This window comes from Lathamus discolor, chromosome 4 (genome assembly GCF_037157495.1).
Source record: "Lathamus discolor isolate bLatDis1 chromosome 4, bLatDis1.hap1, whole genome shotgun sequence".
Taxonomy (NCBI): domain Eukaryota; kingdom Metazoa; phylum Chordata; class Aves; order Psittaciformes; family Psittacidae; genus Lathamus; species Lathamus discolor.
In genome coordinates this window covers 74225551-74252233 of record NC_088887.1, presented here as the reverse complement: position 1 = coordinate 74252233, position 26683 = coordinate 74225551, and the positions used below count along the sequence as shown (strand labels likewise).

The following is a 26683-nucleotide window of genomic DNA, read 5'->3' as shown; positions in this document are numbered from 1 at the left end:
AAGGCTATCTATATAGTATAAAAATACCAGCTTCAAGAAGTTCCATGTGCCTGATACCCTAAAGTGATTATGTTGGCCAACAAGCATAACAAAACAGATGCTGCAGTGAAACAGAACAGCTAAAGAGAACTGACATTAGGATTTATGCATGGGTTACACAGGAAGTAACTTCCTTGGGTACTTTATGCAAAGAAAATGCCCACAACAAACCTTTTAAAATCCATCTGTGACATGTTACAACTGTTTGCAAATGCATAAAGGTAATACAGTGAAAAATATAGAAAGGTGTACAAGAAATGTGCACATCACGTATTCCTAACACTTGAAAAATAGCAGTAAAGTATGATTTTAAATACTTGCTGTCATGGTTTAACACTGGCCAAAAACCAGGATGCCTGCTCTTACAATGAGACATTTTAAATAACCAACACCTGAGGCCAGTTGCAGTACAGACAAAATACTCTTAGTTTTTCTTATTATTTAGTAAATAATTTGCTAGTATGGAAATATTATTGTGCAACTCATTGTGGATTCACCCACTCAGTGCAAATTACCTTCTCTTTTGTCACTTCAAGCGTTTAGACTGAAAGACTGCATTAAGCTGTTCACAGAAGAATGTACTGTCACGTCCAACCTCTTTTGAAACCAGCACAGCCTAACCAACCGAGTATTTAAGGCACTAGATTTCAGTTTAAGAAATAAACTCCCTGTTTTTAAGTATCTATCTGTATTGCAAGAACTTCTCACTGCAATCGCTGTGGGATCAAAATGTCAGTAGCCCATTAAAGCAATGGTTTTGTGAGTACAGACTTAGAAAATTACAGGAGCCACCACTGACTGATAGTCAAAATTACCCACAGATTTTATTATCAAGTCTGAACAGGATGATGATGATGATAATCAGAATTGAATGGAAACAGCGTTTAGGTACTGACCTTCTGATGCAGCACACGCTGGCTGGAAAATCATCTTAACCAAAAAATGGGCTGGACTGTTATGACATACTGTTGATGTGACCAAAAAGAGCCTAAGAATCAAAAATGATTTTTTTTTTAATAATAAGTAGGAGTGCAGCAATCCTGCATAATAAATGGGAAATGACACTCCTTGCTTTAGTAAGCTTCCTGGTTGACTTAGGCCACACAAATCGAAATTACACAAGATACTTCTTATGCCTGACCTTTGCTACACTGAGGTATTTTTTCTCGTGACCACAGTATTTCTCCAGGGACACACAACCAAAATTCTTTAAATACATTAGCTTAATGCATGTAATCTGCATAAACCAGGTTTTATGTACATATTTAATGTGTGTGTGTTCTCCCCCAGACTGAAACAATCTATCTTTGAAGAGCTGAACACATCACTCTTTGTATTCAAAACCCTCTGGGCCAACTTGTTTAGTGAAGAAAACCCAAAGCAATCAGGAAACCTACTCTATGCTGGGTAAAAAAAACAAAGTACCCACAAATTTCTCTTCTGGTTTTGTATTTTCTTGAAAACATTTTTAAATAACACTGTAAGTCATAAAATATTTGACTTCACGTTACAGAATGTAACAAATACTAATGCCAATGCAACATTCAGAACTTCCACTGGGTCTTTCACAGAAGACTTTTTGAGCTGTTCCCATTGCTGGGTAAAGGCTGTGCTAAAGTTCATCGTGTTTAAGACCTGTAAACCAAAGAGAAAGAAAATTAGATTATGGCATGAAAGAACAGATTTTATCCTTTTAGTCAAACTTACGTAGAGGAGCATCATATGCCTCTTAAACCCCACTCAGTTTCTGTGAGAGCAAGGAAAATGACACAAATACAGTATTTGTGCCTACAGACCCAGCTCTTAATTTCAACTGTATTAATAGTTGTTGAAAGGTAGCAGATGAATAGGCATGCAAGTTACCTTTTTGAAAGAAACGATTTTTCTTCTCTTGCTCAATCTGCTCTATTAATGTTCGTATCTCAGAGTCGTAGTCAACCCATTCGGGAACGATGCGGGCAGCAGCCTTTAATTTTGGTTCTTTGGTTTGGGGATTGTTGCACTGGAAGTTTAAAACATACCAGATGTAAATAGAGCAAATGTGGAAATAGCTCCTTTCCAAGGAACTGATCTAAATACTTTCATTAGCATTTACAGTTTCACTGAAGGGCAGCAGGTGAGGTCAGTTAAGAAACAAAAACCACACAAATCAAACTGTAACTAAACCCTGTTTCAATAACAACTCAAAACATTTTACTGTAAATACTTCAATTTTCCCATGTGCTCCTGCCTACCTAGATAGCAGAAACAGGGCTAGCACAAGACTACTAAGATTTAGAGACAGCTACTCAGGGAGAAACAAGTTATACACTAGCATATTGAAACTGAATCTGATACTGGGCTTTTATTATGCTTGTGAGGATTCCTCTATTGTTGTCTAGAAAAAATGTAGAGGTTGCTTCCATAAAATAACATAAATGGAAATCATAATAAGTGATACATAATACAGATTGAAAGAAAGTTCAGTAACTTTAGTTCTGATCTTTAGTGTACAGAAAAGCTTATTTTAACAACTGTAAAGACACAGAGAAAACAAAACACTTTACATACTGAACATCTACACCAGATTCCAGCTGCGTGTTTTTCTTCAGAACCTTGTGTCTGAAGTATCACAGTGTGTTGGTGTTGTCAAAAAATGAGCATGGGGAAAACCAGGATAGAGGTAATAATCACAGAATGGTTGGGAAGAGACCTTAAAGCTCACGCAGTTCCAGCCCCCCTGCCATGGGTACGGGCATCTTCCACTAGACCAGGTTGCCTTGAACACTGCCAGAGATGGGGCAGCCCCAATTCCTGCAGATATTTTCTCTCTCTGTTTCAATTCCCAAATAAAGACACTTCCTTCTTTCTAAATATGGACAGTCTCCTCAGCATTACACTTAAAAAAGCTCTTCTTTATCTCCTGTTTATAGTGGTGAAATGGACAGAGGAAACCATGATACTATGAAGTTTGTCCTCTACACAGCTGGCTCTGGAGGAACTTCATAGAGTTTTAACAGGGTCACAATAACCAGACAGTTAACAGTACCTCAGAGTTCCACTAATCCAGATGAATATGTAAAAAAGATAAGGAATATACATGTATGAGTGTGAAAACTCCAATCCTATTCAGTTACAGACAGCAATATTTCATTCTGGGGCACAGTTTTCAGCTTTAACAGAAGTAAATTTGGTACAGAGCAAGCAGAGAAGGTCTCAGAGAAAAGGAGAGGAGTTGCTGTATTGTAGGGAACAGATACCGTGTTACAATGCCTTCCAGCAAGACTGCCTCCATGACATGACATGACATACTTGTGTATCTATCTCAAAAGCCACAGAAATTACAGCAAAAAGGTTTTAATGGGTAAATCCAGTATAACTTGAAATCAACTCACCAAGTCTATTGTTTTAGCCTTCTTCTTGGATTCATCACTACACCAGGTTTCACACCAAAGCCATTCCTGAGGGAGAGACTTAATAGCTACTTGATGAATCATATTATTGGGAAGATCCTGCACAAATTTTGTAAGATCATAAATTAGCACTGAATGCAATGTAAGTGGTTATTGAGCAAGTACTTAGAAGTAGAATACCTCTGCCTATTATTTCAGCAAATTCGTCTGTTTCCTTCTTCTTATGTTTCCTTTAAGTGCTCCCCCAGTTCTTTTTCAAGTAGATTTTCAAGTAGATTTAAAACTCAGTCATGCTTATTTTGATGGCCAATTCCACCTCTGACTTCTCCAGTAATTTCTTCTTGTACTTAACATCTGTCCTTCCTTAGACTGACATAAGCAATACCACTGTCTGATACCTGTGGTTCAGATATTGCATGTCCCACTATAAATACCTCTAAGCAGAATTAGACTGTGTGAAATGGCTAACTCACACCATCACTCAACCATCTGGTTGAGCAGAACTCAACCATCTTTCCATTCCTCACATTTGGGAAAAAAAAAAAAGCTCAAAAGCATTAAATCCAGGACTGCACCACTACTCTAAGTTTAGACTTCTAGGAAAATGGATTTCTGAAACATGAATGTGAAAAGGAAAACCAATTAAACTGCTATTCTAGCTCTCATCTTCCTTACTTTATTTAATTTATATTGGGGTTTTTTAACCTTTATTATGTACTCAAGTTCTCTGATCATGAACACTCTGAACCAGTATCTTGCAGAATGGAAGCAACAGCATTTAACTATGAGAAGAACCTCAGGCAGCCACATGCTGCATGTCCTCTGGCCACAGTTAAAAATAGCAGCTGCAACTGGCAGATCCATTCGTAAGCTCCTTCCCATGTGCAACCCCTACATTATATATAAAAATAAGTGCCAGAACTCAAGTATTAGTCACATCTTATTTTGCCCATTCGTGTTGCTAAATGTGACAGAAGAAAATAGCACATATTACAAAAGGCATATAATTGAATTCAAATATAGACATTAGCACAGTAAAATTACACCAAATACAAGGATACTGAGTACACAAGACATTGAACATTAATTTAAATGCTTTACTTAAAAAAAATCAAATTATGATTTTTTTGGAATATAAAATAAATGGTTTATCACCATCTCAATTTCAAGAGAAAGGAGACTGCTTTTCTGTTGTGCCTCTCTGACTTTCTAAAGGAAAACACAATTCCTGCATTACTACAGTAGCTCTCAGGGCTGTGAATTTACAAATTGTTATATGGAGTAGAAAGTAGAAAGACAACTGCTGGTTCCAAGGTTTAAAGTAAACAGAAGAAAACCAAGTTCTAACCAAAAAAGTTGCCTATCCTTGCAAAAGAAAGTGATTTAACCTCAAAACCAGTAAAATACATCTACAAGATCCAAGAGGAAATATTAACGAATCAGAAAAACAAAGGAATAAGGGTAAAACCAGACTGTTTTTACTGTCAGTGCCCAAATTTTTGTTCATTCAAGATATGTAAACTACTGTAATCTTTTTGTCTCACTTTCACATTTAAAACTGTTTTTTCGGTTTGATTTACAGTAAGATTGTTTTCACATTCACCCAGGTAACCTGCACAATGTTAAAGGGGAACTCCTCCACAGCAGCATCTTTACTAGAAAAAAAAACCCAACCCTCAATCAAAAATAGAAAAAAAAAAATGCCTCTTAATACATTATAATAAATATATAAATATATATATAAAATATACAATCTTACATTATCTCCTGCTGGTTTTTATTCTTTAGGTAAATAACAGGATGGTTAATTCTCTTTTAAGTGAATTGCTGTCAGTGTAAGTATTTATCTTGGCATCTCTACATAGACATTCCCATGCTTCTCTTTCAACAGTACAATACAATACCCTGTACCAGTAGTCTAGTTCTTATGTGTAATTTTTCTCCCTAGGAAGATTTTACTTATGCCCCTTAGCATTTTAAGTGACATTTTCCCCTTCTATCTACTTCTATTTTGTGGTTTATAGTAGCATAACCTTAACTACCATCCATGGAAGCAGCTGTGCTGGCAGATAGCAAAGAGCCAAGATTGCTCCTTCTCTGAGAAGGGGAGTGAGCATTCCAGTCAGATGTTTAAAATAAAGAGGAAAACAAATGACCATGCTGCATCCTCTCAGCAGATATAAGCTGTCCAGGACTCTTGTAAAATATATTGCACTGTGGTTTGTATTTCTGGGAACGTTGCTGTATTTGGGGTTGAGTAGCAGCAATGAAGGCAGAAAGTGATTCTGTATCAATAAATGGGAAAGCAGAATACTGTGAAAATATTACTTTGACATATTTCCCTTTCCAAAGTATTTCTAATTACATTCTGCCTTAATGTTTGTGTTCAGCCCTGACGTGCTGAGGGAATGGTAGCTGACCCTGAAGTGGCTTTTGATTTGATCCAACAGACTTTTAAGAGATATGTGCTATCACATTTTAATACTGTAATTCAAAATACAAGAATCCTAAGATGGAAAGATATACATTACTAATGGTTTGAGAACATTAGATAAAACTGATTACTCTTTCTGAAAAGCAGCATTATGGTGGAAGCCCTGTACCCAGCCTCTGAATCTTAAAGGTTCTTCTAAGAGACATCTTGTACAAAAGGGTGAGACTATGTTTGAAAAACACACAGCTATAGCACATCAGGACTCTCAAAGTGTGCAATACAGGGCCAATAATCCCTTCTATTTTCCAGAAAAAGAGAGGTAAAATCTGACTTGCTATCAGTTCTTTGCTCTTAACAGTTACAGCTTAAGGCTGCTCCAACTCCCCGTGTCCAGGCTAGTTCCAGTTTGTAGCACAGCTGTATTTCCACTTTTCTTTGTCCGTTATCTGCTATCATCAATTTTTAGTTGTATTTCTGGAATACATGCAAATAATGTACTCATGTAAGAAAGCGAAACTTGCTTGCAGATTTAAGTGGGTGGAATGCAGGCACTGAGAGACTTGGGTTTTGCCAGTGTGGCATCCCTTTTCTGCTACAGGCAGATAAAAACCTTTTAGTAATTCCACAAAGAAAATGACAAAAGCAGGGACAATCTCACTTACGAAACCTTCTGAAGTTCACCCAAAGACAGATATAAATGCATAGCATTATTTACTCAGGCAGAAATTGGAAGACCTGTGTTACCAATCTTCTACTGAGTTAAAGAACCTCTACTACAGGGGAAAACAATAAATTTAAGCATGTTCTGTACATCTGGGATCTACTTGTTGCTTGTGACTTGCACCCTGACTTACCCCACCTACCTTTAAAAATTCATTATATAAATGAAGCCTATATTCACTCCAGGGTGACCATGTACAGCAACCACTAGAGTGCATTAGTAGTTAGCTTCAAAAAATTAATAGAAAAATAGAATGAGGAAAAGTCTCTTGCTAAAGAAGAATATAACTACCCGTATCAGAATATAGGATTACCACTAGAAAAACACAAATGCACATAGAACAACTACAGATTAAGGGCAGCAGTCCTCTATGCTGTTTTTCCTCCTTTTTTTCATATTAAACAATATTTAAAGTAATCATCATTTAGTGTTCAGTTTTCTGAACTGTGCTCATATGCACACTTGAAAATGTGTTAAAATAGAAATAAAGGGCAAATAGTTCCAGAGGTACAAAACATATACATTGAGATACATAATAATTCCATGCATATGGAGGAAGATAAAGAAAACAAACCCCAAATTGTTTAGAGTCATATTTACCTGATCTAGATTTGACAGACTGTTTGGATCTTGACTAAGAGCTTGGTACTGGCCCCGAAGCCTATCTCCAGCTGCGATCTTTCTGAACTTCTTAAGATCCACAACATATAAGGCACTACAAAGAATAAAAAACAATTAAGATTTGTGGAGTTTCACCTTTTCTTCTTATAACATTAATAAAAGCAACAGGAAACCAAAACCTCTTCCCATCCTAAAGGGCTGAAGCCACAATAAGAAAAGGGAAATCAATGTCATCAAAATTAATCTCTTACTCACCTCTTACTGCAAATGCATCAGCATTCAAAAGCAACTGCCCTATATCATTCAAATCAGTATCAAGAGCCAGATTTTAATCAAATTCACAAACTGCACAAAAATACGTAAGGTATTATCCTACCTAATATGGTATTTTCTTTTCCCAAGATGTGATGCCCAGTATCCCGACTTCCAGAAACGGTACCCATCCATTTCCTTACGGCTGTCACAGAAAGGTGTGTATCCATAGGGAGCTCCATTTAGATTTAGATCTCTGAGCTCTTTTAGGTCACTTCTCACAATCTAAATAACAATATGTATTTTAATAATTTAATAATATTTTAATAATTTAATACTGTATTTAAAGCATGCATATGAGGGCAGTTATTGCAGCAAGCTTCCTGAAGTTTAACTGTCATTTAAAAAAGGCCTGAAACACTCCAATAGTGGAGTATAGAGTGTGGCACTGAATGATATTTACCAAATTATTATTCAATGAAAAATAAAGTGTTTATTCTGTGGCCATCTGTGTAACACATTCAACAAGTAAATGAAATAAAAGGAGCTAAGATTTCAAATTTGTAGACCAGTGTTTCTGGTTGCCCAATACTGAATTCCATCATGTAGGAGTGTCACTTTCAAACTCTGCTGAGCATCTTCCTTCAGAAAATCCTTCCTATTTGTTACATCACTTGGGCACTCCAATATTACTGCATCCTTTGAAAAATCTTTGTATCTAGTAATAAAATACGTTTAAAAATAGCTTATAAAGACATTTTATGAATGTCCTTTCTTTACTAATCAAGCATTGTTCCATCAAACCCCGCTAATCTGTCAGTGGTAAAAAAGGTTTTAGCTGTTTCAGGGTACAGAGAAATTCTTACAGTAGTTAGGACAGAAAACCAGTTCTACTACTGTACCTAGATGAAAATGCAGGAGGTTGCAGTCTGCATTGCGGTATCTACATTTGATTTATTCTCAAGCTTTGGAAAAGGACCAAAAAATGTAATATTTTCCTGAGGTTTTTAATAACCGTCAGATAGACTCCTCAAGGTCTCATCTGAGACAGCATGTTACCTTCAGTACATGCAGTGACAGAACAAGGGGGAATGGCTTTAAACTGAAAAAGAGGAGATTTAGATTAGATATTAGGAAGAAATTCTTCCCCTGTGTGGTTAATGAGGCACAGGCACAGGCTGTCCAGAGAAGCTGTGGCTTCCCCACCCCTGACAGTGTTCAAGGCCAGGCTGGACAGAGCTTTGAGCAACCTGGTCTGCTGGAAGGTGTCCCTGCAGATGTCGGGGTGTTTGGAACTAGGTGATCTTTAAGATTCCTCCCAGCCCAAAACACTCTATGATCCTGTGATTTTACATTGTACAATATTCATTTCTGAATGAAAGAATCCATACAAATTTAAGAAAAAGAGACAGGAGTAATCAGGAAATTTCAGCCATCTAGAAGTTGTTCAAATGGTCTAAAGAAACCACCTCAGACTCCTTCCTCAGTCCAAAGTCCTCTCACAATCAGCCCAGAGACTGCATCACTCAAATACGCTTTAGGTGAGATGCACCTTTAAGATCACACATCTCCCCAGGTGCCCTTCTCTCTCCACAGGCAATTTAGGGCAACTCAGTGTGGTGACTGTATTCATTTCTACATGACCACAGACAAATCAAATTATTGCATTTCACATTCTGAAACACCATGGGGTTTGCTCTTACAACTGCAATAGTCTTACGAGCCAAACATCTGAATAAAATGGCCACAGAGAATGAAACTGGATCAATTTAAGCCAAAATGAATTCCTCATACATTTAGACAATATTATTCTTTTCTTACCTGGTCAGCATCGACAAATATTATTTTATCCACAGCCAAAGGGAAAAGAACATCCAAAAAAAGAATTTTGTAGCCCCAGATAATTCTTTGTTTTTCTGTCTGTTGATAGAGCCAGCGGGGCCACTTATACTGTACTAACTCGTACTTGAAACCATACTTTTTAGCCATGTGAGGAATTACATCCTAGAAGAAGAACCAAAAAGTATTAGTTGCACATGGATTCGACACACAAGGACTCAAAAGGAAAACAAGGGAATGTTGCGACAACATCGTGGCAGCTACATTGGCCTGACTGAGTACAGAGCTTCTTATTTTAAGATGTTTTTTGTGTTTGTGAGGCTGAGGATACTGCCAGAATTAAAGAAACATTTCTCTCAAGCTCTTGGAGACTATCAGGAAAGAATAAATTACGATAATATTTCACTGAGCTTTGGGTTCCAGAAAAGAAGAATCTTATGCACGAGACTTCTAAAACTGTTGGTACTGAATGCATTCAGAGATCATTTCCAACTGTGAAAATTCAATTTCAGCTGTATCATTACTCAATTGTAATTTTCTTTAAAAACTACTTAAAATTTGTAAGAAAAAAGTAATAGAAGGAAAATGTCTCTCCTACCTTAAATGTTGGGGAGAGATAGTTTTTCAGAAACCAAAATTTAACTGGTGTTTTTGTATGACGTAGGACAGAAAGCATCATAATTCTGTGGAAATACAAGTCTATAATAAACAAACAAATACACACCGGTCATTAAATTTCAACTGCTCTTAAAACGTGCTAAAACTTTCTAAGTTTAATTCTCTTTAAGTCAGTTTAAGCAGAAATTTCTATTTCTTATTAAAAGCTTTGAAGAGCATGTGTTCAAGACTGCTTTGAGATGGAATTATTCGATCCAGATTGGTTCAGCAATATTAGAAGGTACAATTTCAAAAGTGGATCTGTCAATAAGTTTTATTCTAAGAGAGGCGCCTGACAAAGTTAGAATAGTTGCATTGTATTAACTTTGCTGCTGAGATGACTTATTTTGGAGATATTTTGGTTGAGTTTAATAGGTTGCTGGTAAGAAAAACAACAAAGAGAAACCATAGTTCAAGTTAAGATCCTCTTCAGAAAGACCTTGATAACTGTAAGAACCACTATTTTGGGTTCAATTTTTTTCCACTATTGTAGCATTTGGCTGTGTTTACCAGACAGATTTGAAGATGCCTTACAACCTTAAAGAGGTTAAGTGTATCCTAAAATCGAGGAATAATAAACTTTAAATAAGGCAAAAGAGGCACAGAGGATGTTTAAGACTAATTTTTTACTCCTCTAAAATAAGTAAGTCTTTCCCTTTATGAAGGTTGCTGTAGGTTGAGGGAAAAAAATGCAGGTGCTCAGACTGCATCAGATTACTGAAGCGATAAAATCACTAAATCTGACACCTGTAGAAAGTAGTCAAATCAGGAAAGTAACAGAAACTGCTGTAAACAGATTAGGCAATACTGTAAAAATTCCTTAAAAGCAATCATTGCTTACTGAATGAACACTGAGCTAAGTAAGGCTGTATGTGCACATAGTAGTCTCTGCAGTTTGGACTAAACATAAATAGGTACAGGTAATTTCTGTTATGTCTTTGTAAAGAGAGGCTGAGCTTCATCTGTTATTAATGTTCACACTTCACACATGCACTCGTGGAAGACATGGGGTACATTTTTCTTTCTTCAAAGGATAACGGTATTTTTGAACATCTATATATTGAATCACTTTGTTCTCCAAGATTAATTTAGTCCTCAGTGTACACAACTTCACTGTGATTTGACAATTTATTTATTCTTTACACCTTGTCAAAAAAGTCAGTTTAAGCTGCTTAGTTTTAGAATGAACGTTTACAGTATTGCTACGAAATTCTTGTTTCATTTTTACCTTCCCTTACCTTAAAAAACGTTCATATAAATGGCCTGAAGCAACAGAAAAGATGTTAAGAATATCACTTTGCTTTTCCTTCTCTTCTGTTGGAGTGCCTTCTGAAAAGCTGAGAAAAAACCCAAACAAATTATTATTTAAAGTAAACATTCATCAGAAAGAAAATACTACTGCATTACCAGTAAGTTCATAAAAATCAAAAGTAAGAGAATACACAAAAGAAATACTCATCCCACTTACATTCTACTCCCACTGCAATGCCTACGATAACAACATCTTTTGGAAGCAACACCACATACCCAGTCACTCAGGACAAACAACGGCACAACCACAGTCTCTGATATTTTCAAACAGAATCCTAATTTGGCAAGAACGCCATTTTTTATCAAAGCAAAAAGTCAGAAATACACACAGCCAGAGTATGTTGAGAACTGAGTATCTGTAGCATCGGCAACTGTTACTTTTCAAGCTTCATTCGTGTGCATTCTACATTAGAATCACCAATGCATATTCTTGAGGTAGAATCAAAGAATCATAGAATATGATATGGGTTATCATATATGAATATGGGTTGGAAACCACCTTAAGATCATCTAGTTCCAACCCCCCTGCCATGAGCAGGTAAGGAATGTCTTCATAGCCCCATAGGTACCTCAGACGGTACCCTTCCTAGAATACTCTTGTAACATTTACCGGTCTCTGGTGATGGGATTTTCTGAGTGTTTTTCATAATACTTTCTGCATTCTCCCTTAAATTCAACCACTTGCTCTCCCTATAAGCTACCCAGTATCTTTGAGGTACGTTATCCAGAGGTTTTCTGTTTCTGCTGTACAGCATTCTTTGCTTGCTTTGAATACGAAAGTCTCCTGGATTGTTTTTAATCATGGGTGCCTTCCAGCACACACAGCTAGGGAAAGGCGGCTGCAGTTTACCTCAGAGCACTGCTTCACAGATTGGAACTGCAAAGGCTGCCTTAGCCAAATTGGTTACACTATGGCTTGATATTGTTGGAGATTCACTCCAGTAGCCTTTTTTTGAACCGTGCCCTGGATCTAAGGACTCACTGAGGATTATATTGGGATCAGCTGTTTACTGGATAAAGTAGAACTGCTGTGCCTTTTCTTTATCTTCTTTAACTGACAACCATTGCCAAGGCTACTGAAAATGGAAGAAAGCCTTTTGAGTCTTGCAGCAGTAATTTGGGACCAGAAAGTCTTTAGGGTATGGAGAAAATAATGATGAAAAAGACATTCTCCCTAAATCCCTCATACTGACATTATCCTCTTCTTACTAGCTAAATTATAGCCCAAAGATGTTCTCCTGAACAATGGAAGAATCAGGGTTTACCTCAATGGTAAATCTTGAATGCTTAAAGGTACTTATGGATAAAGCTACTGCAATTTCTTTTTTCTTTTAGGGCAAAGAGATCAGTGATTACTTGGATTAAGTTGTTTATAGTCAAGTCATTAGTCCTGAACTGTTTCTTTTTCAGAAGGCATTCCCTTTGGTTTTTTCTCTTTGCAATTATACAGCTATGACAGTTTAGTGCTTGTCAGCATACTGCAGAAACAACCTGTGCTGGAAATCAGGCAGGATTTCTGAGAGCAAACACGAGTGTTTCATACAAAGTAAAATGGAATCTATTACGGAAACAATGTATTGCAAATTAGATCCTCCCCAAAATAGCCTTGAAGATCCAGAAGAGCAATTATCATCACCTTGAAAGAGGGCATGAATTTATTGTGTTACCAGCATTTCAGATTAAAGTCCCAAGCTCATTCTTCTTTGACATGAAGAAATCAAGTCACTGGGAATTCAGTAAGTACTTCTGTCAGCACCTCAGCTGTCATACTCAAGAACTTAATTTTTGTCAGAAGTTTCTTGTGAGAAAAATCTCTGAAGTGTTACAAAGAAAGAATGCCCGGAGAACACCCAAGTCACTGTTTCTAAAATACATTGGTCAAAGGTTATCTGACTGAAATGCTCTCAAAAGGACAATTAACGTGGCTTGGAAACTGATACAACACCCCATGCTCTGATCCGCAGCACAGATGCACTAGTCTATTAAAAAAACCCACTTTTTTTTCTAAGCAAAGATGAAGCATCCCTTTGTGCCCTTATTCTCAAAAATCATATAAATTTTTTGTAGGAATTTTTATCTTTATTTAATAAACAACCAATTCAAATTAAACATAAAATCAGCCTGAACAACACACCATCCACAAACAACACACTTACGAGCAACTGAAAACAAAATGTTATGATGCTATATGGGAAATTCAAAATACCACAAGTTATTAGCTCCTAATGTAAAGCTTGAGATGTTTATTACAATTATTTATAGAACTCAAAGTTTAAAGTAAAAGGTATTTTATTGTTAAATATCAAAACACTTCTTGAGCTTTCATAAACTATACCTAGCAGCAGACAAGCAGCATCATTGCCTGCTTTTTGATGTTCAGTTTAATACATCTGAGTACCACATTACTGGCTGAGATCTTCACATCGAGACTGATTCCCTGCCACGACGAAATAAAAATGCCAATGGAGACAATGAGCAGGGACTAGAAATGCAAAGGAGGGATTTAAAAGGAAATAAATAAGATGTACAAGACATTATAGTTTGTCTTTCTCTTTCATTTGTATTATAAATCCCTTGGAGAGTCTTTTTACTTATGTGTACCACTATCAAGTAAGAAACACTTGCTATGAGTACTAATAAACATGTCCTGGCACAGTTAAAGTATAAGAAAATTATGCTTACCTTAGAACTGATTCTTGATTTCTTTTTTTTCCTGTCATGCCATCAGTAAGGAGATCTTCATTAATTTTATCAGGCTTTTTCTGTACCTAGTCATTTAAATAAATGTATTTGTGGAATTTGGGAAGTTAGTTGATAATAATCCCTACTTCAGTTGTGATACCTAACTATGGTGTACTTACTAGCTAAAGCTTGACCAACATCTTACCAATTTCTATTTCAGTAAAATACTTACTGAACTGCATTAAACCAAACAGTAAAAATGTAATTTCATACTTTCAAACTTTGTACAGAACTTACTGTAATAAGAAGAAAAGTAATCAATTATGAAAAATTAGATAGTGATTAATAAATCAAACAGCATGTTCAAGCTTTCTGTACTACTTTATGCAAACAGTAACGAAAAGTGTGGGGAATTGTACCTCATTTTCTTCCCTCATGAGCTGCTGATCCAGCTACTACCTGGCAGAAGAAGGGTAGGAGGGCATAGCACCATGTACGGACCTTACCTGAAGGAAACTGATTCTCATAAGGAGAAAGCGACACATCTGTCACTGAAATATAAGCTCTCCCATCCAACTTCAGTAATTTCTGCTGTCTTACCCAGACACTTAATAAAGGGTCCAAGTTAATTTTGTTTGCTGACCTTAATTTCCATGATTAAAAGACACCTAATTGGTTTTGAAACTCAAATAGCCTCTAAACCACTACATGTTTGAACATACTAAATTCAACCCATGTCATTTCACATGTTTATACTTTCAGGCTAATGCTTCTGTTCACATTAAATCACCCATCTTCTTAGCTAATGCTTGTGAAGCCACATCCTAGGTATCAGTGAAGTCACTCTACAGTTCAACTGGATGGCAGAGCTTAAGTATTCTAGTTATAAGCTTAGTATGTACCATTTTTCACGTAGAATAATTCTCCTGCTAAGCCCACATGGCACCGTTTTTCTCTGTTTCAAAGGCAGGTTCATCAGGTTCCAGAGTTACCCTTTTTCTCCAGGTTTTGGACTTACAGGACTGGGGAAGAGACTCCTACATGTGGTTTTACAAAATGCCTTTTGTACTTACCTTTAGGTCATTCTCACTCCTTCTCAATGTCTAAAATTTGGATATAATATACCATTGCCTTTTGTATTTACCTTTACGTCATTCTCGCTCCTTCTTGATGTCTAAAATTTGGATATAATATATCAAGGACACCTACACAAAATGTTATTTACAAAATAGTGGAAAACATAATGCTATGAGTTCTTTCTCCTTAATATAGCTCGTGTTTCATTATCCCTTTTTTGATACATCTTTGAGAATGAAAGTAACAATTTAATTTACACAAATTTGGTACCTTAGGGAAGAATTCAACGTACCTAATTTTAACTTCTACTCTGGTGTCTGGACTTCACATAAAATTCCTCCCCAGTCACAGGAAAGAACTGGATGTCTCAGGAGGTAGTTACCCTCTTGGTTTAAATACATATGTGAGCTGGGATAAGCTCTCCTCATTTTACACAGCAGAGAGGAAGTTTAAGGTACCTAGACCCCACTCTTACACACCTTAAGCTAGATGAGAGAAATCCTATTTATGTTTAGCAGGTATTTAAGAATTTCCCATGCAATTAGTATAACCTGATTGGATCAAATTAACTACACTGATTTTACACACCCTTCTCTAATTATAGAAAATCTAAATTATATATTTCAGTGTATATCTTCCAATCAAACAGCCTAAGACATAGAAGTGTTAGTTGCATTTCACATAAGGAAATACCGCAGACAAAAAAAAGGCATCTTTATACATACTTGGACTTTGATAATTTTGCTTCTGAAGTTATTTAATACCACGATAACATCTGTCAGGTCAGCTACAGAATCTGTTCCTTCATGGCTGTGAGGAGACAAAAAACACATGCAAATGCACTGGCTCATTAAACACAGGTAATAACACACATTTGAGAGCATAAGGTTTAGGACTGCTGATATTTATAGAAATAAAATTTCTTTATTTGCACCTATTTATAACTTAAATTTAGAAACTTCCCAAGTTTTATTCATCACTAAACACTGTCCAGAGTGGTAGCCCTCACTTTTTAATTTGGATTTCACAGGAAATTTAAAAATGCAGCAGCCTAGAGCAGAATGTTATTCTGCATTATATGGGTATATATTACATTCAAATATTAAACTACATTTTATTTGTCAAATATGGAAAACATCTTAGAAACTGCTTTGTGACAGCATCAAATGTGCTTTTAAAATTAACATGTTTTAAGAAGTCTAGGGAAAGCTTCATCACAGTGCTGAGATGGTAAAGACTGGCTTTCAGCTGGTTAGCATTGTTGACTTTACCCCTAAAGCTGTGGCTGTGCAAGACACCACATGAACCTTTGCCCTACTGAACATCAGTTTAAAGCCATTCAAGCACCTCAAAACTTTACTGCAGTCCACTGAGTAACAAGTATGAAAAATGTTGCTGTCACTCTGTGATACCATATAATAACGTAATTCTCAGTTTTTATAGCTTTTATACCTCAATAGCCCACATGTTTTTCCTTTCGTCTTTTCTGTCTTTTAACAGCATTACGTGGTTCCCTCTTGCTAAGGCTATGCACACAAAAAATTGGTTTCAGAAAGTAACCTCCTACCCCTTAGCCTGATTCTTTTTTTTTGTTTGCCTAGAAATCAGAAATACTTAAAACTTGTTTCAATCTGTGTCATACTACTTATCTAAACATGTCAGGATTTTCTATAGTTGTCTGATTATTCTATTAAATACGTATCAGCAAAACGTGCCTATGATTACTAAATTTCATAGAGATGGCCGATTCCTGCACAAAACAGTGTTCAATATTATCTTGACTTTTCTACTCTCTGATTTAGGCTCATTTTCACTCTTTTATATGAGCAGTTGGCTGAGAACAGTCTCAACATAAACTGAGAACAGTACTCAACATCAAAGGCACAGATCTTCATTTAAAATAAAGTCTGTCATTAAAAAGCTCTAAAATAGTAAAACTAGAGCCAACCACAAACTGTTGATAGCAGAAATGGCAGCAGCTTATTTCAAAAGCAGTGTATTTAGATAAAGTAAAAATTAGTTACTTGCATTTCTATTACATACAACTATGAGAGAAGCAAATAGGAACTGAGGTGTAGAACATGCTGTAACTTCAAATGCTATATTTCTCCTGAAACTCCCATTATAATGTACAGGCCCGTGCCTCAAAGAAAACAGGTCATCTCACTCACAGGAGATGAGAACGTTCAACAGGAGAAGATATGACTAGTACGTCAGGATGGAGAATACACTGCAATACTTCTCGGCAAAATCCCATCCTATCAAATAGTTGCTTAAGTTCTGATAGCAACTTGATACTATTAATACCAATATCAGTAAAAGTAGTATCAAATGTTCTGGTACAGCCTCCCAAACATACTTCAGCCATCATACTCTAAGCCTACAGCTTGTAATAATTAAACTAAATAAATGCTTTTGCTTAGATTCCTCATCAGGTATTAATTTTGCATAACTTCGCAGAGGTCAGTTAAGCTTATCTGTATTACTTCTTAGGCAAAATCAGGGATCTTAAAAAATGGCAGATGATTTAAGTTTCCTTCGATCCACCCTAGAATGTGGAGTGGTTTGTTTCATTTTTGTTACATTTTTAAATTCAACTACAGCTCATTACATTGTATTTTTAAACCATGGTATTTTTCATAAACCACTTTATATATCTTAAGAACTGAATGTTAAATTAGACAAATGATATAGCTACAGCTGGTGGAGATTAAGTAAACTTCTTAGGATACAGACTATGTTTTTCCGCTTTTTCAACAGATTGTTAGTGGTTTCCGGAAAAAAATCAATTTAAAATAACAAATAAACAGAATGACCCTAATATCCCATTAACATTTCTTGCTGTAACAGTGAAACTGATGCATTAACTAAGTATTCAAAACAGCAAAGACATGAATAAATTTTTGTTTTCATTTTTTTAGTAGAACTTCATGATTAAACATCATAGGGGACTATGTGTTCCTCAACTCCAAGTAATAAATATTTTATAAGAAGTATACCTGTTTCAGCCCACAGAATTACAGGAATGAGGTGGAGGGGAAGGAAGAACTGAAGCTGAAATAAATGGAAACAATACTGTTCCTCTAGAAGAGATCATATCCAAAGCTTCAAGAGGAAGGCCACATATGGTTCAGATCTATACTGTTACACAGAACATGAGAAAAAAAGATGGTTCTTCCAAGAAATAGTTGGAATGATGGCTAGTGTACATTCCTCATATGAAAACTGACCATGGAAATTACAGATCTATAAGCTATGCAGGTGGCAACTAATTGTCAGTTACTGGAGTACAATCTGACTTATTTCCATTTCCCTCTTTTGGGGTTTCTCCCAAGAGAGAGAAATGTGGCACAGCTGACATGTAGTCAGCGTATGGAATTGAAAGGTGTTTCTATATCCTAAGGCAAAGGTGTAACCACAGTGATTCTTTGATGACTAAGAAACACTCAGAATTAACTGTATTAAAAAACATTGATTGAAATTAATATAATGCTCCCATTAAAAAAAGATGCCACCCATCAATAACTGCATTCAGAGGCACCCTTAGGGCTGAAAAAAAATTATGAGAGTGGAACTCATGGTACTTCCTCCAGCGGAGGAAGATGCTGTTTACACTCTGAAGAAGTAAGCTATCTCTTACAAACTTTAAATCATCATTTGCTCCTGGTTCCAATTTCCTCATGGTACTTTTACTCATTTTCCTTCAGTACTGTCAGATCTTTTCAAAATCTGCTGCGTTTTCAGATTCATTTATGTCTCCAAAAGATGGGTCAATACTTACGAAAAAACCTGATAGATCTCGTCAGATCTTCCTTTACGCAACCTCAGTGTCCAAGCACCTGGATTTGCTTTCAGCTGAAAATACCCCTATGAAAAAAAGGAAAGGCAGACAATTGTTCTGTCAGTATTTCAGAATCAACCATATACACATGCAAAAATCAATTATTCCACATTTGGTACTTCAGACAAGGTTAGTAACCATCACCTACTCTCATACTAGCCCTAAAAGTACTATGGCAGTGATGAAGTCAACTATCACCTTTCCTGTATGTCCATCTGAATGTCTTTCAGTGCTCCATTTGGTTTTAGCTGAAACTGAGTTGTATACAAAATCTTGAATGGCAAGTAAATGAGCAGTAAAGAAACTGACCCTAGCTTAAAAAGAAGTTGTTAAACTGACCCTAAACTGAAAAGCTTATTTCTAAATTCAAATTTTTTTCCGGAACAACTTTTCAGGTCAACACAACTCCTTCCCAATTTAGGAACACTGCAGACAGCTATCACTATGTGAAAGCCAGACAAAGCATGCTTTGGAATGTGAAGAATCATTACGTTTCATCATGCTGAACAACCTCTAATGCTGAGACTGTATTCAGTACTTGTATAAAAATCACAGATTTACAGGTTAAGCATTTTATTCCTTGTGATACAGTATTTACAGAGAACAAAGAATAGTAAATCGGTAACATTTTATTAATCAAAATCCTTCCCTGTCAAATTACTTTAGCCAATAGAAAATAAATCTTTCACTTCAGAAATCACAAGATCTTCTCCTTTACAGATTACCAAAACGAAAAATAATTACTCTGGATGACCAGAAGAATTCTCAGGTGTGTGTTTGTCCCACAGAGGCTTTAAACATTTAGCTGAAGCATCTAAAATAAAAGTCTTATTTTGCCTGGATCATTGTGTAACAAAAATGGTTATTTTAACCATAATGTGATTCATACCTTAAATTTGTCAGTGGAATCTCCATCTGAACATAACAACCTCCTACCACCTACTCCAAGCAATGAGGCTTTCAGTTTAGGCACTTAAGATAAGAATCTAACATTAGGCTATATCCAAACCTATACTGGATTAGCAGTGGGCAAAAAGCAAATTAGAGATCCACATCTTTTGTAGATATTCTCAACTCCAGAATGCCCCTGGTATCTGCAGTGTTACTAAGCTTATAACACAGCAAAATGGATTTAAAGAACACAAAGCTCCTAAGGAATTCTCATGAAGAGTGTGAAACAGTAACGATTATTTCTGTCCTTAATACTTACCAGGTTGGCCATCACAATAGTATCAACCATGACAGGATTATTCTTTGTGCCCAGAGTGAACTGTAACCCTCGAGGAGGTTGTCCAGTTGTCACATCAAAGCAATGTCCTTCAAGCAATATATATTCTAGTTCATATTCTGCTGTAATTGGCCCTTTTATCTGTGGAAGGAACATCTCATCAATAAATTACATCATTTAACTATGTGGGAAAAGCAACATATTACAGTGACAAATGTGTTGTGTGGGATTCCCCTCAACTAAATTTAACTGTCGAAAAAAAAGAAAAGAGAAAAACCCTTCCAGGAGGAACTTCACTCAACTTTAAAATAGGTATCCAAGATAAAAGCGGATGAATCACTGTCTAGAGGAACATTATCTCCATTGTTGAGGAAACTGAAGCATCTCAACCTTGGTAAAGTAAATCCCAACCTTTATTTTCACAATGCCCATTCCACAATATACACCTTTGGTTAATCAAACATCCTCAATATTTTGCATAATTTTAATGGAACAGTTCTACTGACTTTGAAGCTGAGGAATTAAAAATATAATTAAAAAATTGTGAACTAAAAAAGGGTCAAATTTATTTTCATCTGGATTAATAAACCACCCTATATTCAGGTTTATTTGAAGATTTATCTAGATTAATCCTATTACTACAAAAAATACTTAAAAAATAAAAGAGAAATAGAAAGCTAACAGACAGAATCCCTTAACTGTTTTGATCTCAAAAAGTAGTATTTCTGTAAACATTATAAAGCCCAACATAGCAGATAAATTGCTTCAACTTGTACTCTGCATTGTCTTTTTTCTGTTTCATTGCTTTCTTTTAATACTTTTTTTTTTTTCCTAAAGTACGAGAGAATGTGGAAAAAAAGATGATGAAAATAAAAATGGCAAAATATGGACTAATCAATTACAACAGAAAATATTTCTGGAAAACAGGAAAAAAATTCTCACATTTCTATTCCCCTCTTGAAGTGAAAGGCCCAACACAAATTTTACAATGTTTACAAACTTACTTACATCCTTTAAATGAATGTTATCAAGATCACAGGAACTGTTCACTGCTTCAACCAACCAGCTTTCAGGAGTGATCATGTTTAGAGTCAAAAGGGGTGATTCTGGCAATTCTAGGAATTTTGCCACAGGTTCAGAAGGAAGGTGCTTGTTGATCCCATAAGTTAATTCTGGTTCCAGAACAAAACGATAGAAGCTGTTGAAAAAGAAGTGTTAGAAAACATAATACATTTATGCAGCATGAAGTTCCAAACATGAAGTTATCCTAAAATACTTTAGGACATCATGAATGTTTACCAAATTAATGATGTAGCTCCCTGTTCTTTCAGAATACTGACAGACAATGCCTACAGCATCTCAAATGGGCTGGAAGATAAACACATACCTATCTGCTTTTGATATTTTTTTGCTGTGAAAGCACATGGTTCCCATTAACATTCTAAATGGCTGGAAAGGTGTTTATCAAAGAGGCGCATCTAAACATCTTAACTGTGAAATACCTTGAATTCTACGAATCTCCATCACTAAACTAAGCAGGACTAATCTCTGATACTTGCAGCGCCAAAGACAGAGAGCTTTCCAGCTATTTAGCCATGTATTCCACAGGTACAGGTTCCTTGTAACAATAATTCTGATTTTCTTCCCTTCTCTATTGATGTTCAACAAAATTAGAAGAATCAGAACAGAGAAAGAACAGCACTTAAGACAGAGAGTGAAAGCAACAAGCAGTGAGTGCTTCATGAGGAAGGGGGGAAGGACATTAGTTACTCTAATAAAAAGTTAAAAGTTAAGAAAGTCTGTACCCATAAGGAGGAATACAACTTTCCCACAAATTATTTGGGCTAGTATATGAACGCAGTTCATACGAAACCATTGCTGCAAGAAAAATACAATTTGCCCACAGAGCAGATGTCAGAACACTTTTTCCTCTCACCCCTCCCACGCACAGGGAAATAGCCAGGCACTAGCATCTGCAAAGTGCCTAGCTTTAAAAGCAATCATGACAATGTTCACGTAAGATACCCAGAAGATTTACGATTAAGACACTCTCATGCAGTATAAGAGGTGTGAGTTTGTGAGTTCAATTCCTCTCAAACCAAACAGAAAGGAAGGACTTCTGTTTCATGGGCAAGTGATGAATTCTCTAGTCTGCTGATTAGAGGGCAGGCACTACCACTGGCCTTTCTCATAATATGATTATAGGTAAAATATCCGCCAAAGTAATGGCACTGCTTAAACATTTCACTTAGAGGGAAAGGAATCCCCCTTCTGCGGAATTCACTTCAGTATAAGCATCTATACCTGAATTAGTGGACCCTGTTTTTCGGACAGCTAAGACATTTCAGTTTAAGACAGATACTTTCACAGTATATTCTGAATTATAATAAGGTCTCAAATGCAGACTGCATATTTACTCAGATGAAATTCATTTTTAAGTGCTCTTAACCTGTAAAAATCATTGCACAGACTGTGGGCTGAAACAAGTGACCAAGTTACGCAAACAATCTCCCTCTGCAAGTTGTCACAGGCATGAAAGACTCTCCACTGATTTCTTTAAGGATTACTTACGAGGTGCATGTGACGGATTAGATCACTTCCCTATGATCCCATATTTGAAACCTTAGAATTTTTCTCTAGACAAGTGCAAACTGCTTAGGTAACATTCAACTTCCACTCAAATACAGTAACTAATGCAACAAAAGAAACCAGAAATACAAACCACTCTTTACTTTTTAAAGGGAGATAACACTGATAACACTGTTTTTCCAAACCAAACCAGATCATATACTTGTAAGAAAATCTATAAACTACCTACCTCTTCAGAGGTGCTTCTGACAGCTTGGATTTGCAGTTCAAAAACAACCTAAGTTTCATATTGATGATGTCTTTAAGTACCTACAGAAAAAAAAGATCTCTGTAAAATATGGTTCTTGGTAATCACCAAACTTTGAAAATAAGACGGTTATCCTTGTGACATGCTGTCACTTCTCAAGCTTCAGCAGAAATCTCAAACATTTTCAAGTTCTAAATATATCTGTGTATTAAGGGATGCTGTCAGATATTCCAAATAAAGATCTGACCTTTTCTAAAACTGCATAATTTAGCACATGATATTCTTAATAGTCAAAATGTTAATGTTTTCCCCTAGTGATGCAGTATTTTAAAGAGCTGCTATCCCTATTTTCCAATGCTTGAGTAAATGATCACCTTTCTTCTATTGCATTTTCTAGATTTTAAACCACTTGAAAGTTTGTGAGTACAACACATGCCTTTTATGAATAACCAACTTAAAACGACTTAACTCTTACTAAAATAGCTGTACGCAGTATATTGTTAAATATAGCAAAGCTCAGAAAATTACTTTAATACTTAATTAATGATTTTTAAATGTCAGCAGTAGATTAATGATGTGTTAAACTATTCAATCAACTTCAAAACATTCCAGCAAACTAAACTATTTCCACTCTCTCAGTATCTTCATCTGTTAATTTTAAAAACACTATTTTTCTGGATGCTGTTATATTGGAACCATAATATTAGGACAGTAATTTTTTTCTTATTTTTGTGAGCAATCTATTTTATTTAAAGTTAACAAGGTTATTAATTTCCTTAAAGCACTCTTAAAAACCTTTATCAAATTATCTTAATTTCTGCAGTTTCTGATCCAAAGTGCTTATTTGAAAGCATAAAGCAGCTGTGTCCACCTTTATGGATATTATTAGAAAAGCAAATATTAAAGCTAAGTTAAAATACTGATACCACTAAGGCAAAAATCTAAAATTACTGTAGCAGCAAGTAAATTTGGAACAAAGCAATTCAATGGTCATCCTTAAATCTCTCTTTTATTATAAACATTATTTCTTTACTCACTTCAGTCCATGGATAAGTATATCCTTCACTATAGTGCTATAACTTCATGTAGTCCTACGGACCTGTTCTGCTCTAGTTTCTCATTCCCATACTTTCTGTCACCTGAATACCATCACTGTAAAACTACCAAGACAAAAAATAAAGACTAGGGAACGGCGTAAGGGTGATGACAAGTGAAGAAGCAGGAACTAGGAACCCAACAGCACTGGAAGTGTAACAAGGGAAATGATTATGTGACATGGGCTAAAGACCTCCAAAATCAAAACAGAGGTCAAAGTGACTCAAGCAATTATCATTTGGAATAAAAATCATGTGTAACTAGTACTAGCTGGTCTCATCTACTAAAACACACCCAGAATTTTAAACATTGAAGAAAACTATTTCTCAAATAAAGATGCTGCGTCCAAAATGATGTGTACCTGCCTTGGGCTTTTCCTTCAAGCAAGACAAAAAAAAAAACTCGTCCCATCAGCTAATACTTTTATTTGGTAGTATCAAGCTTTCATTTTAACTGAGAATGGTGAAATGAAATATTTGATTCTAGAGAAAAGATAGTATTTCAGAGTCTTGAAATATGAATTTTTTTAAGTGTTTTACTTTGCTTCACATTATGCATGAAAAGTGAGTGGATGTTTCAACTTTTGATAGAAAAGGCATAAGAGGATATAAAAATGGAAGGGGAAAAAGCAGTGTAAAGATTTATGAAACTTTCATAATTACTGCAGAGAAAAAGATAAAACAGGATGCAGCAAAAATCAAGTTACAGACTTCAGAATTGTAAGAGACCATAAAGAGAAGACAAAATTTACATTTTTATGAGAAACTATAAAGGAACCTAAGGTAGAGTGATATTCTGCAGCTAGAGAAAAAAAAGACAATCATTTTAGGAGCTATGTTTTCAGGACTGATACTCTTTAGACGATCGATAGCTACACACAATGGAAGACTTCTAGATATGCCTGGCAGCATTAATCAACTGAGAAATACCCTTGCAAGAGCTGAAAGTTTTATAGTCCAATCTTCTTATGATGATATTATGGGACAGATTTAGACCACTTCATTTAGGTACACAGGAAAATAAGGTGATCTGGTTTAATGGAAAGAAGCATATGCCTCTTAAGATTTTGAGACGGGAGATCCTTTCCCTCTATATTATGCAGACAATCTCCTCCTTTCCTTCTACTGACTATAAAGAGCATTTATGGACTTGCTTTTAAGAAGTCTGGTACCCGCTCCATCTGAATTTTATTTGCAAATAAGGTACTTACAATGATGAATTAGATCCTCCCCAACTTTTAAATATGAATTTAAATAGCTAAATATTTATTTTTAAAATACCTAAATTTTGTCTACCTTGTTACTACACTGTACATGCAAATTAGAAAAAGTTTAGTAAAAAAAGTTTAGCAACAAATATGCAAATTAGAAGAAATGACCACCATCTTACAATCAGTAACTGAGCCATCTTCTGTGCTTCTCTTGTCAATGGATCCACAATAGCAACAACATCATAGAATGGTTCATCCTGTTGGGGATTGACTTTTACTACACTGTTAAAAAAAATAAATATGGTATGAGAAAATGAATGACATGAAAACTCTAAACTCTATTTGTGGAAATAAACATTTTTAGGTATGAATTTGTAATATCAGAGGCACTTTAGATTTTACTGCTCATGAAAATGTTTTCCTTTTTTCAACCAGTAACCATTACTGTTCCCTGTGATGCCACTAGAAAAGTTAAACATTAACAGCAACTAAAGATTTAACATTAATCTTTACATAGATCCATAATCTTTACATAATCTTTACATAGATCCATACTGGTTTTTGATTAAATACATGCCCCATAACAAAGTTAATCAAATAAACTTTTGCTGTGTGTTTTCTTTTTAAAAATGGCCTTCTGGTTAGTGGTCTACAGTTTACTTATATCTAGAAGCATCAAATTTGACAAGTGCTGGCAGTGCCACAGTTAAAAAAAAAAAAAAAACTGTGGGGAAAACAGCATCTGAAAAGTGTGAAACTTTATAGACTGGATAAGCATTATGCATTCCAGAAAATAATTTAGTTTGATAAACTTGATTAGACTAAGTAAAAAAGACCCTAGTTAAAGTACTCTGGATCTCCAGGAAGGAAGTGTTAGTAAACATCACTTAAAAACATGCTGTAAATACACAAAATGGACCAGCTGAATTGGTTTTCCATAAAATATATACCTAGAAATGTGACTACCATTAGAAAGACAAACTCCCTCTAATATGTAGCATAGTACTGACACTTATTAGTATAACTTTGGAAAAGGTGTTAGTCATTTAAAACAGACTACTGAATACTGTTATACTGCTACAGTCATTTCACTCTTTGTATATTCAACAACAGGGCCAGCCCATTGGCACAGCACACTACAGCACCTTTAGCAATAGAACTAGCAGGGATCTGAAAATAGCAAAGCTTTTTTATTTTGATCAGAGTTCTCGTATTAAGTTATTTTAAAAGAATGTACCTGTCTGCTTCAGAAAGCTTACCCCAGCTAAGCTTAAATTAAATTCGGCTACCGTTCGTACTCCATTACAATGAGGATGGGATTCAAAGATGCACATCTTGGTATTTTAGGTCTCATTCATTATGATGAGAACAAAAGATGATGCTTAGGGCATATTCACATTCTAAATCTAGTATCAGAAACAGAAGGGGCCAACATACAAGTAAGAAAT

At 35.6% G+C, this 26683-nt stretch overlaps 1 protein-coding gene across 6 annotated transcripts in view; it reads right to left on the bottom strand.

Annotated features, from left to right (window-relative positions):
* Window positions 1-1471: 1471 nt before the first annotated feature.
* Window positions 1472-26683, bottom strand: part of UGGT2 (UDP-glucose glycoprotein glucosyltransferase 2) — an 81236-nt gene continuing 56024 nt past the window's right edge. For 2 of the 6 annotated variants that reach the window (XM_065678046.1, XM_065678045.1), the window contains exons 25-39: window positions 25415-25517; window positions 22913-22992; window positions 21103-21292; window positions 20077-20235; window positions 18807-18892; window positions 15751-15835; window positions 13949-14034; window positions 11194-11292; window positions 9897-9981; window positions 9281-9463; window positions 7584-7744; window positions 7187-7301; window positions 3414-3530; window positions 1903-2041; window positions 1472-1674 (exon numbers count right to left, since the gene is read on the bottom strand). In XM_065678046.1, coding sequence (XP_065534118.1) covers window positions 1652-1674; window positions 1903-2041; window positions 3414-3530; window positions 7187-7301; window positions 7584-7744; window positions 9281-9463; window positions 9897-9981; window positions 11194-11292; window positions 13949-14034; window positions 15751-15835; window positions 18807-18892; window positions 20077-20235; window positions 21103-21292; window positions 22913-22992; window positions 25415-25517 — 1711 coding nt within the window. In that variant the 3' untranslated portion in view covers window positions 1472-1651. Of the gene's footprint in view, window positions 1675-1902; window positions 2042-3413; window positions 5087-6196; window positions 6340-7186; window positions 7302-7583; window positions 7745-9280; window positions 9464-9896; window positions 9998-11193; window positions 11293-13948; window positions 14035-15750; window positions 15836-18806; window positions 18893-20076; window positions 20236-21102; window positions 21293-22912; window positions 22993-25414; window positions 25518-26683 lie in introns of those variants that run through there. The other 4 variants (XR_010612342.1, XR_010612343.1, XM_065678047.1 and 1 more) reach the window with 4 other exon arrangements.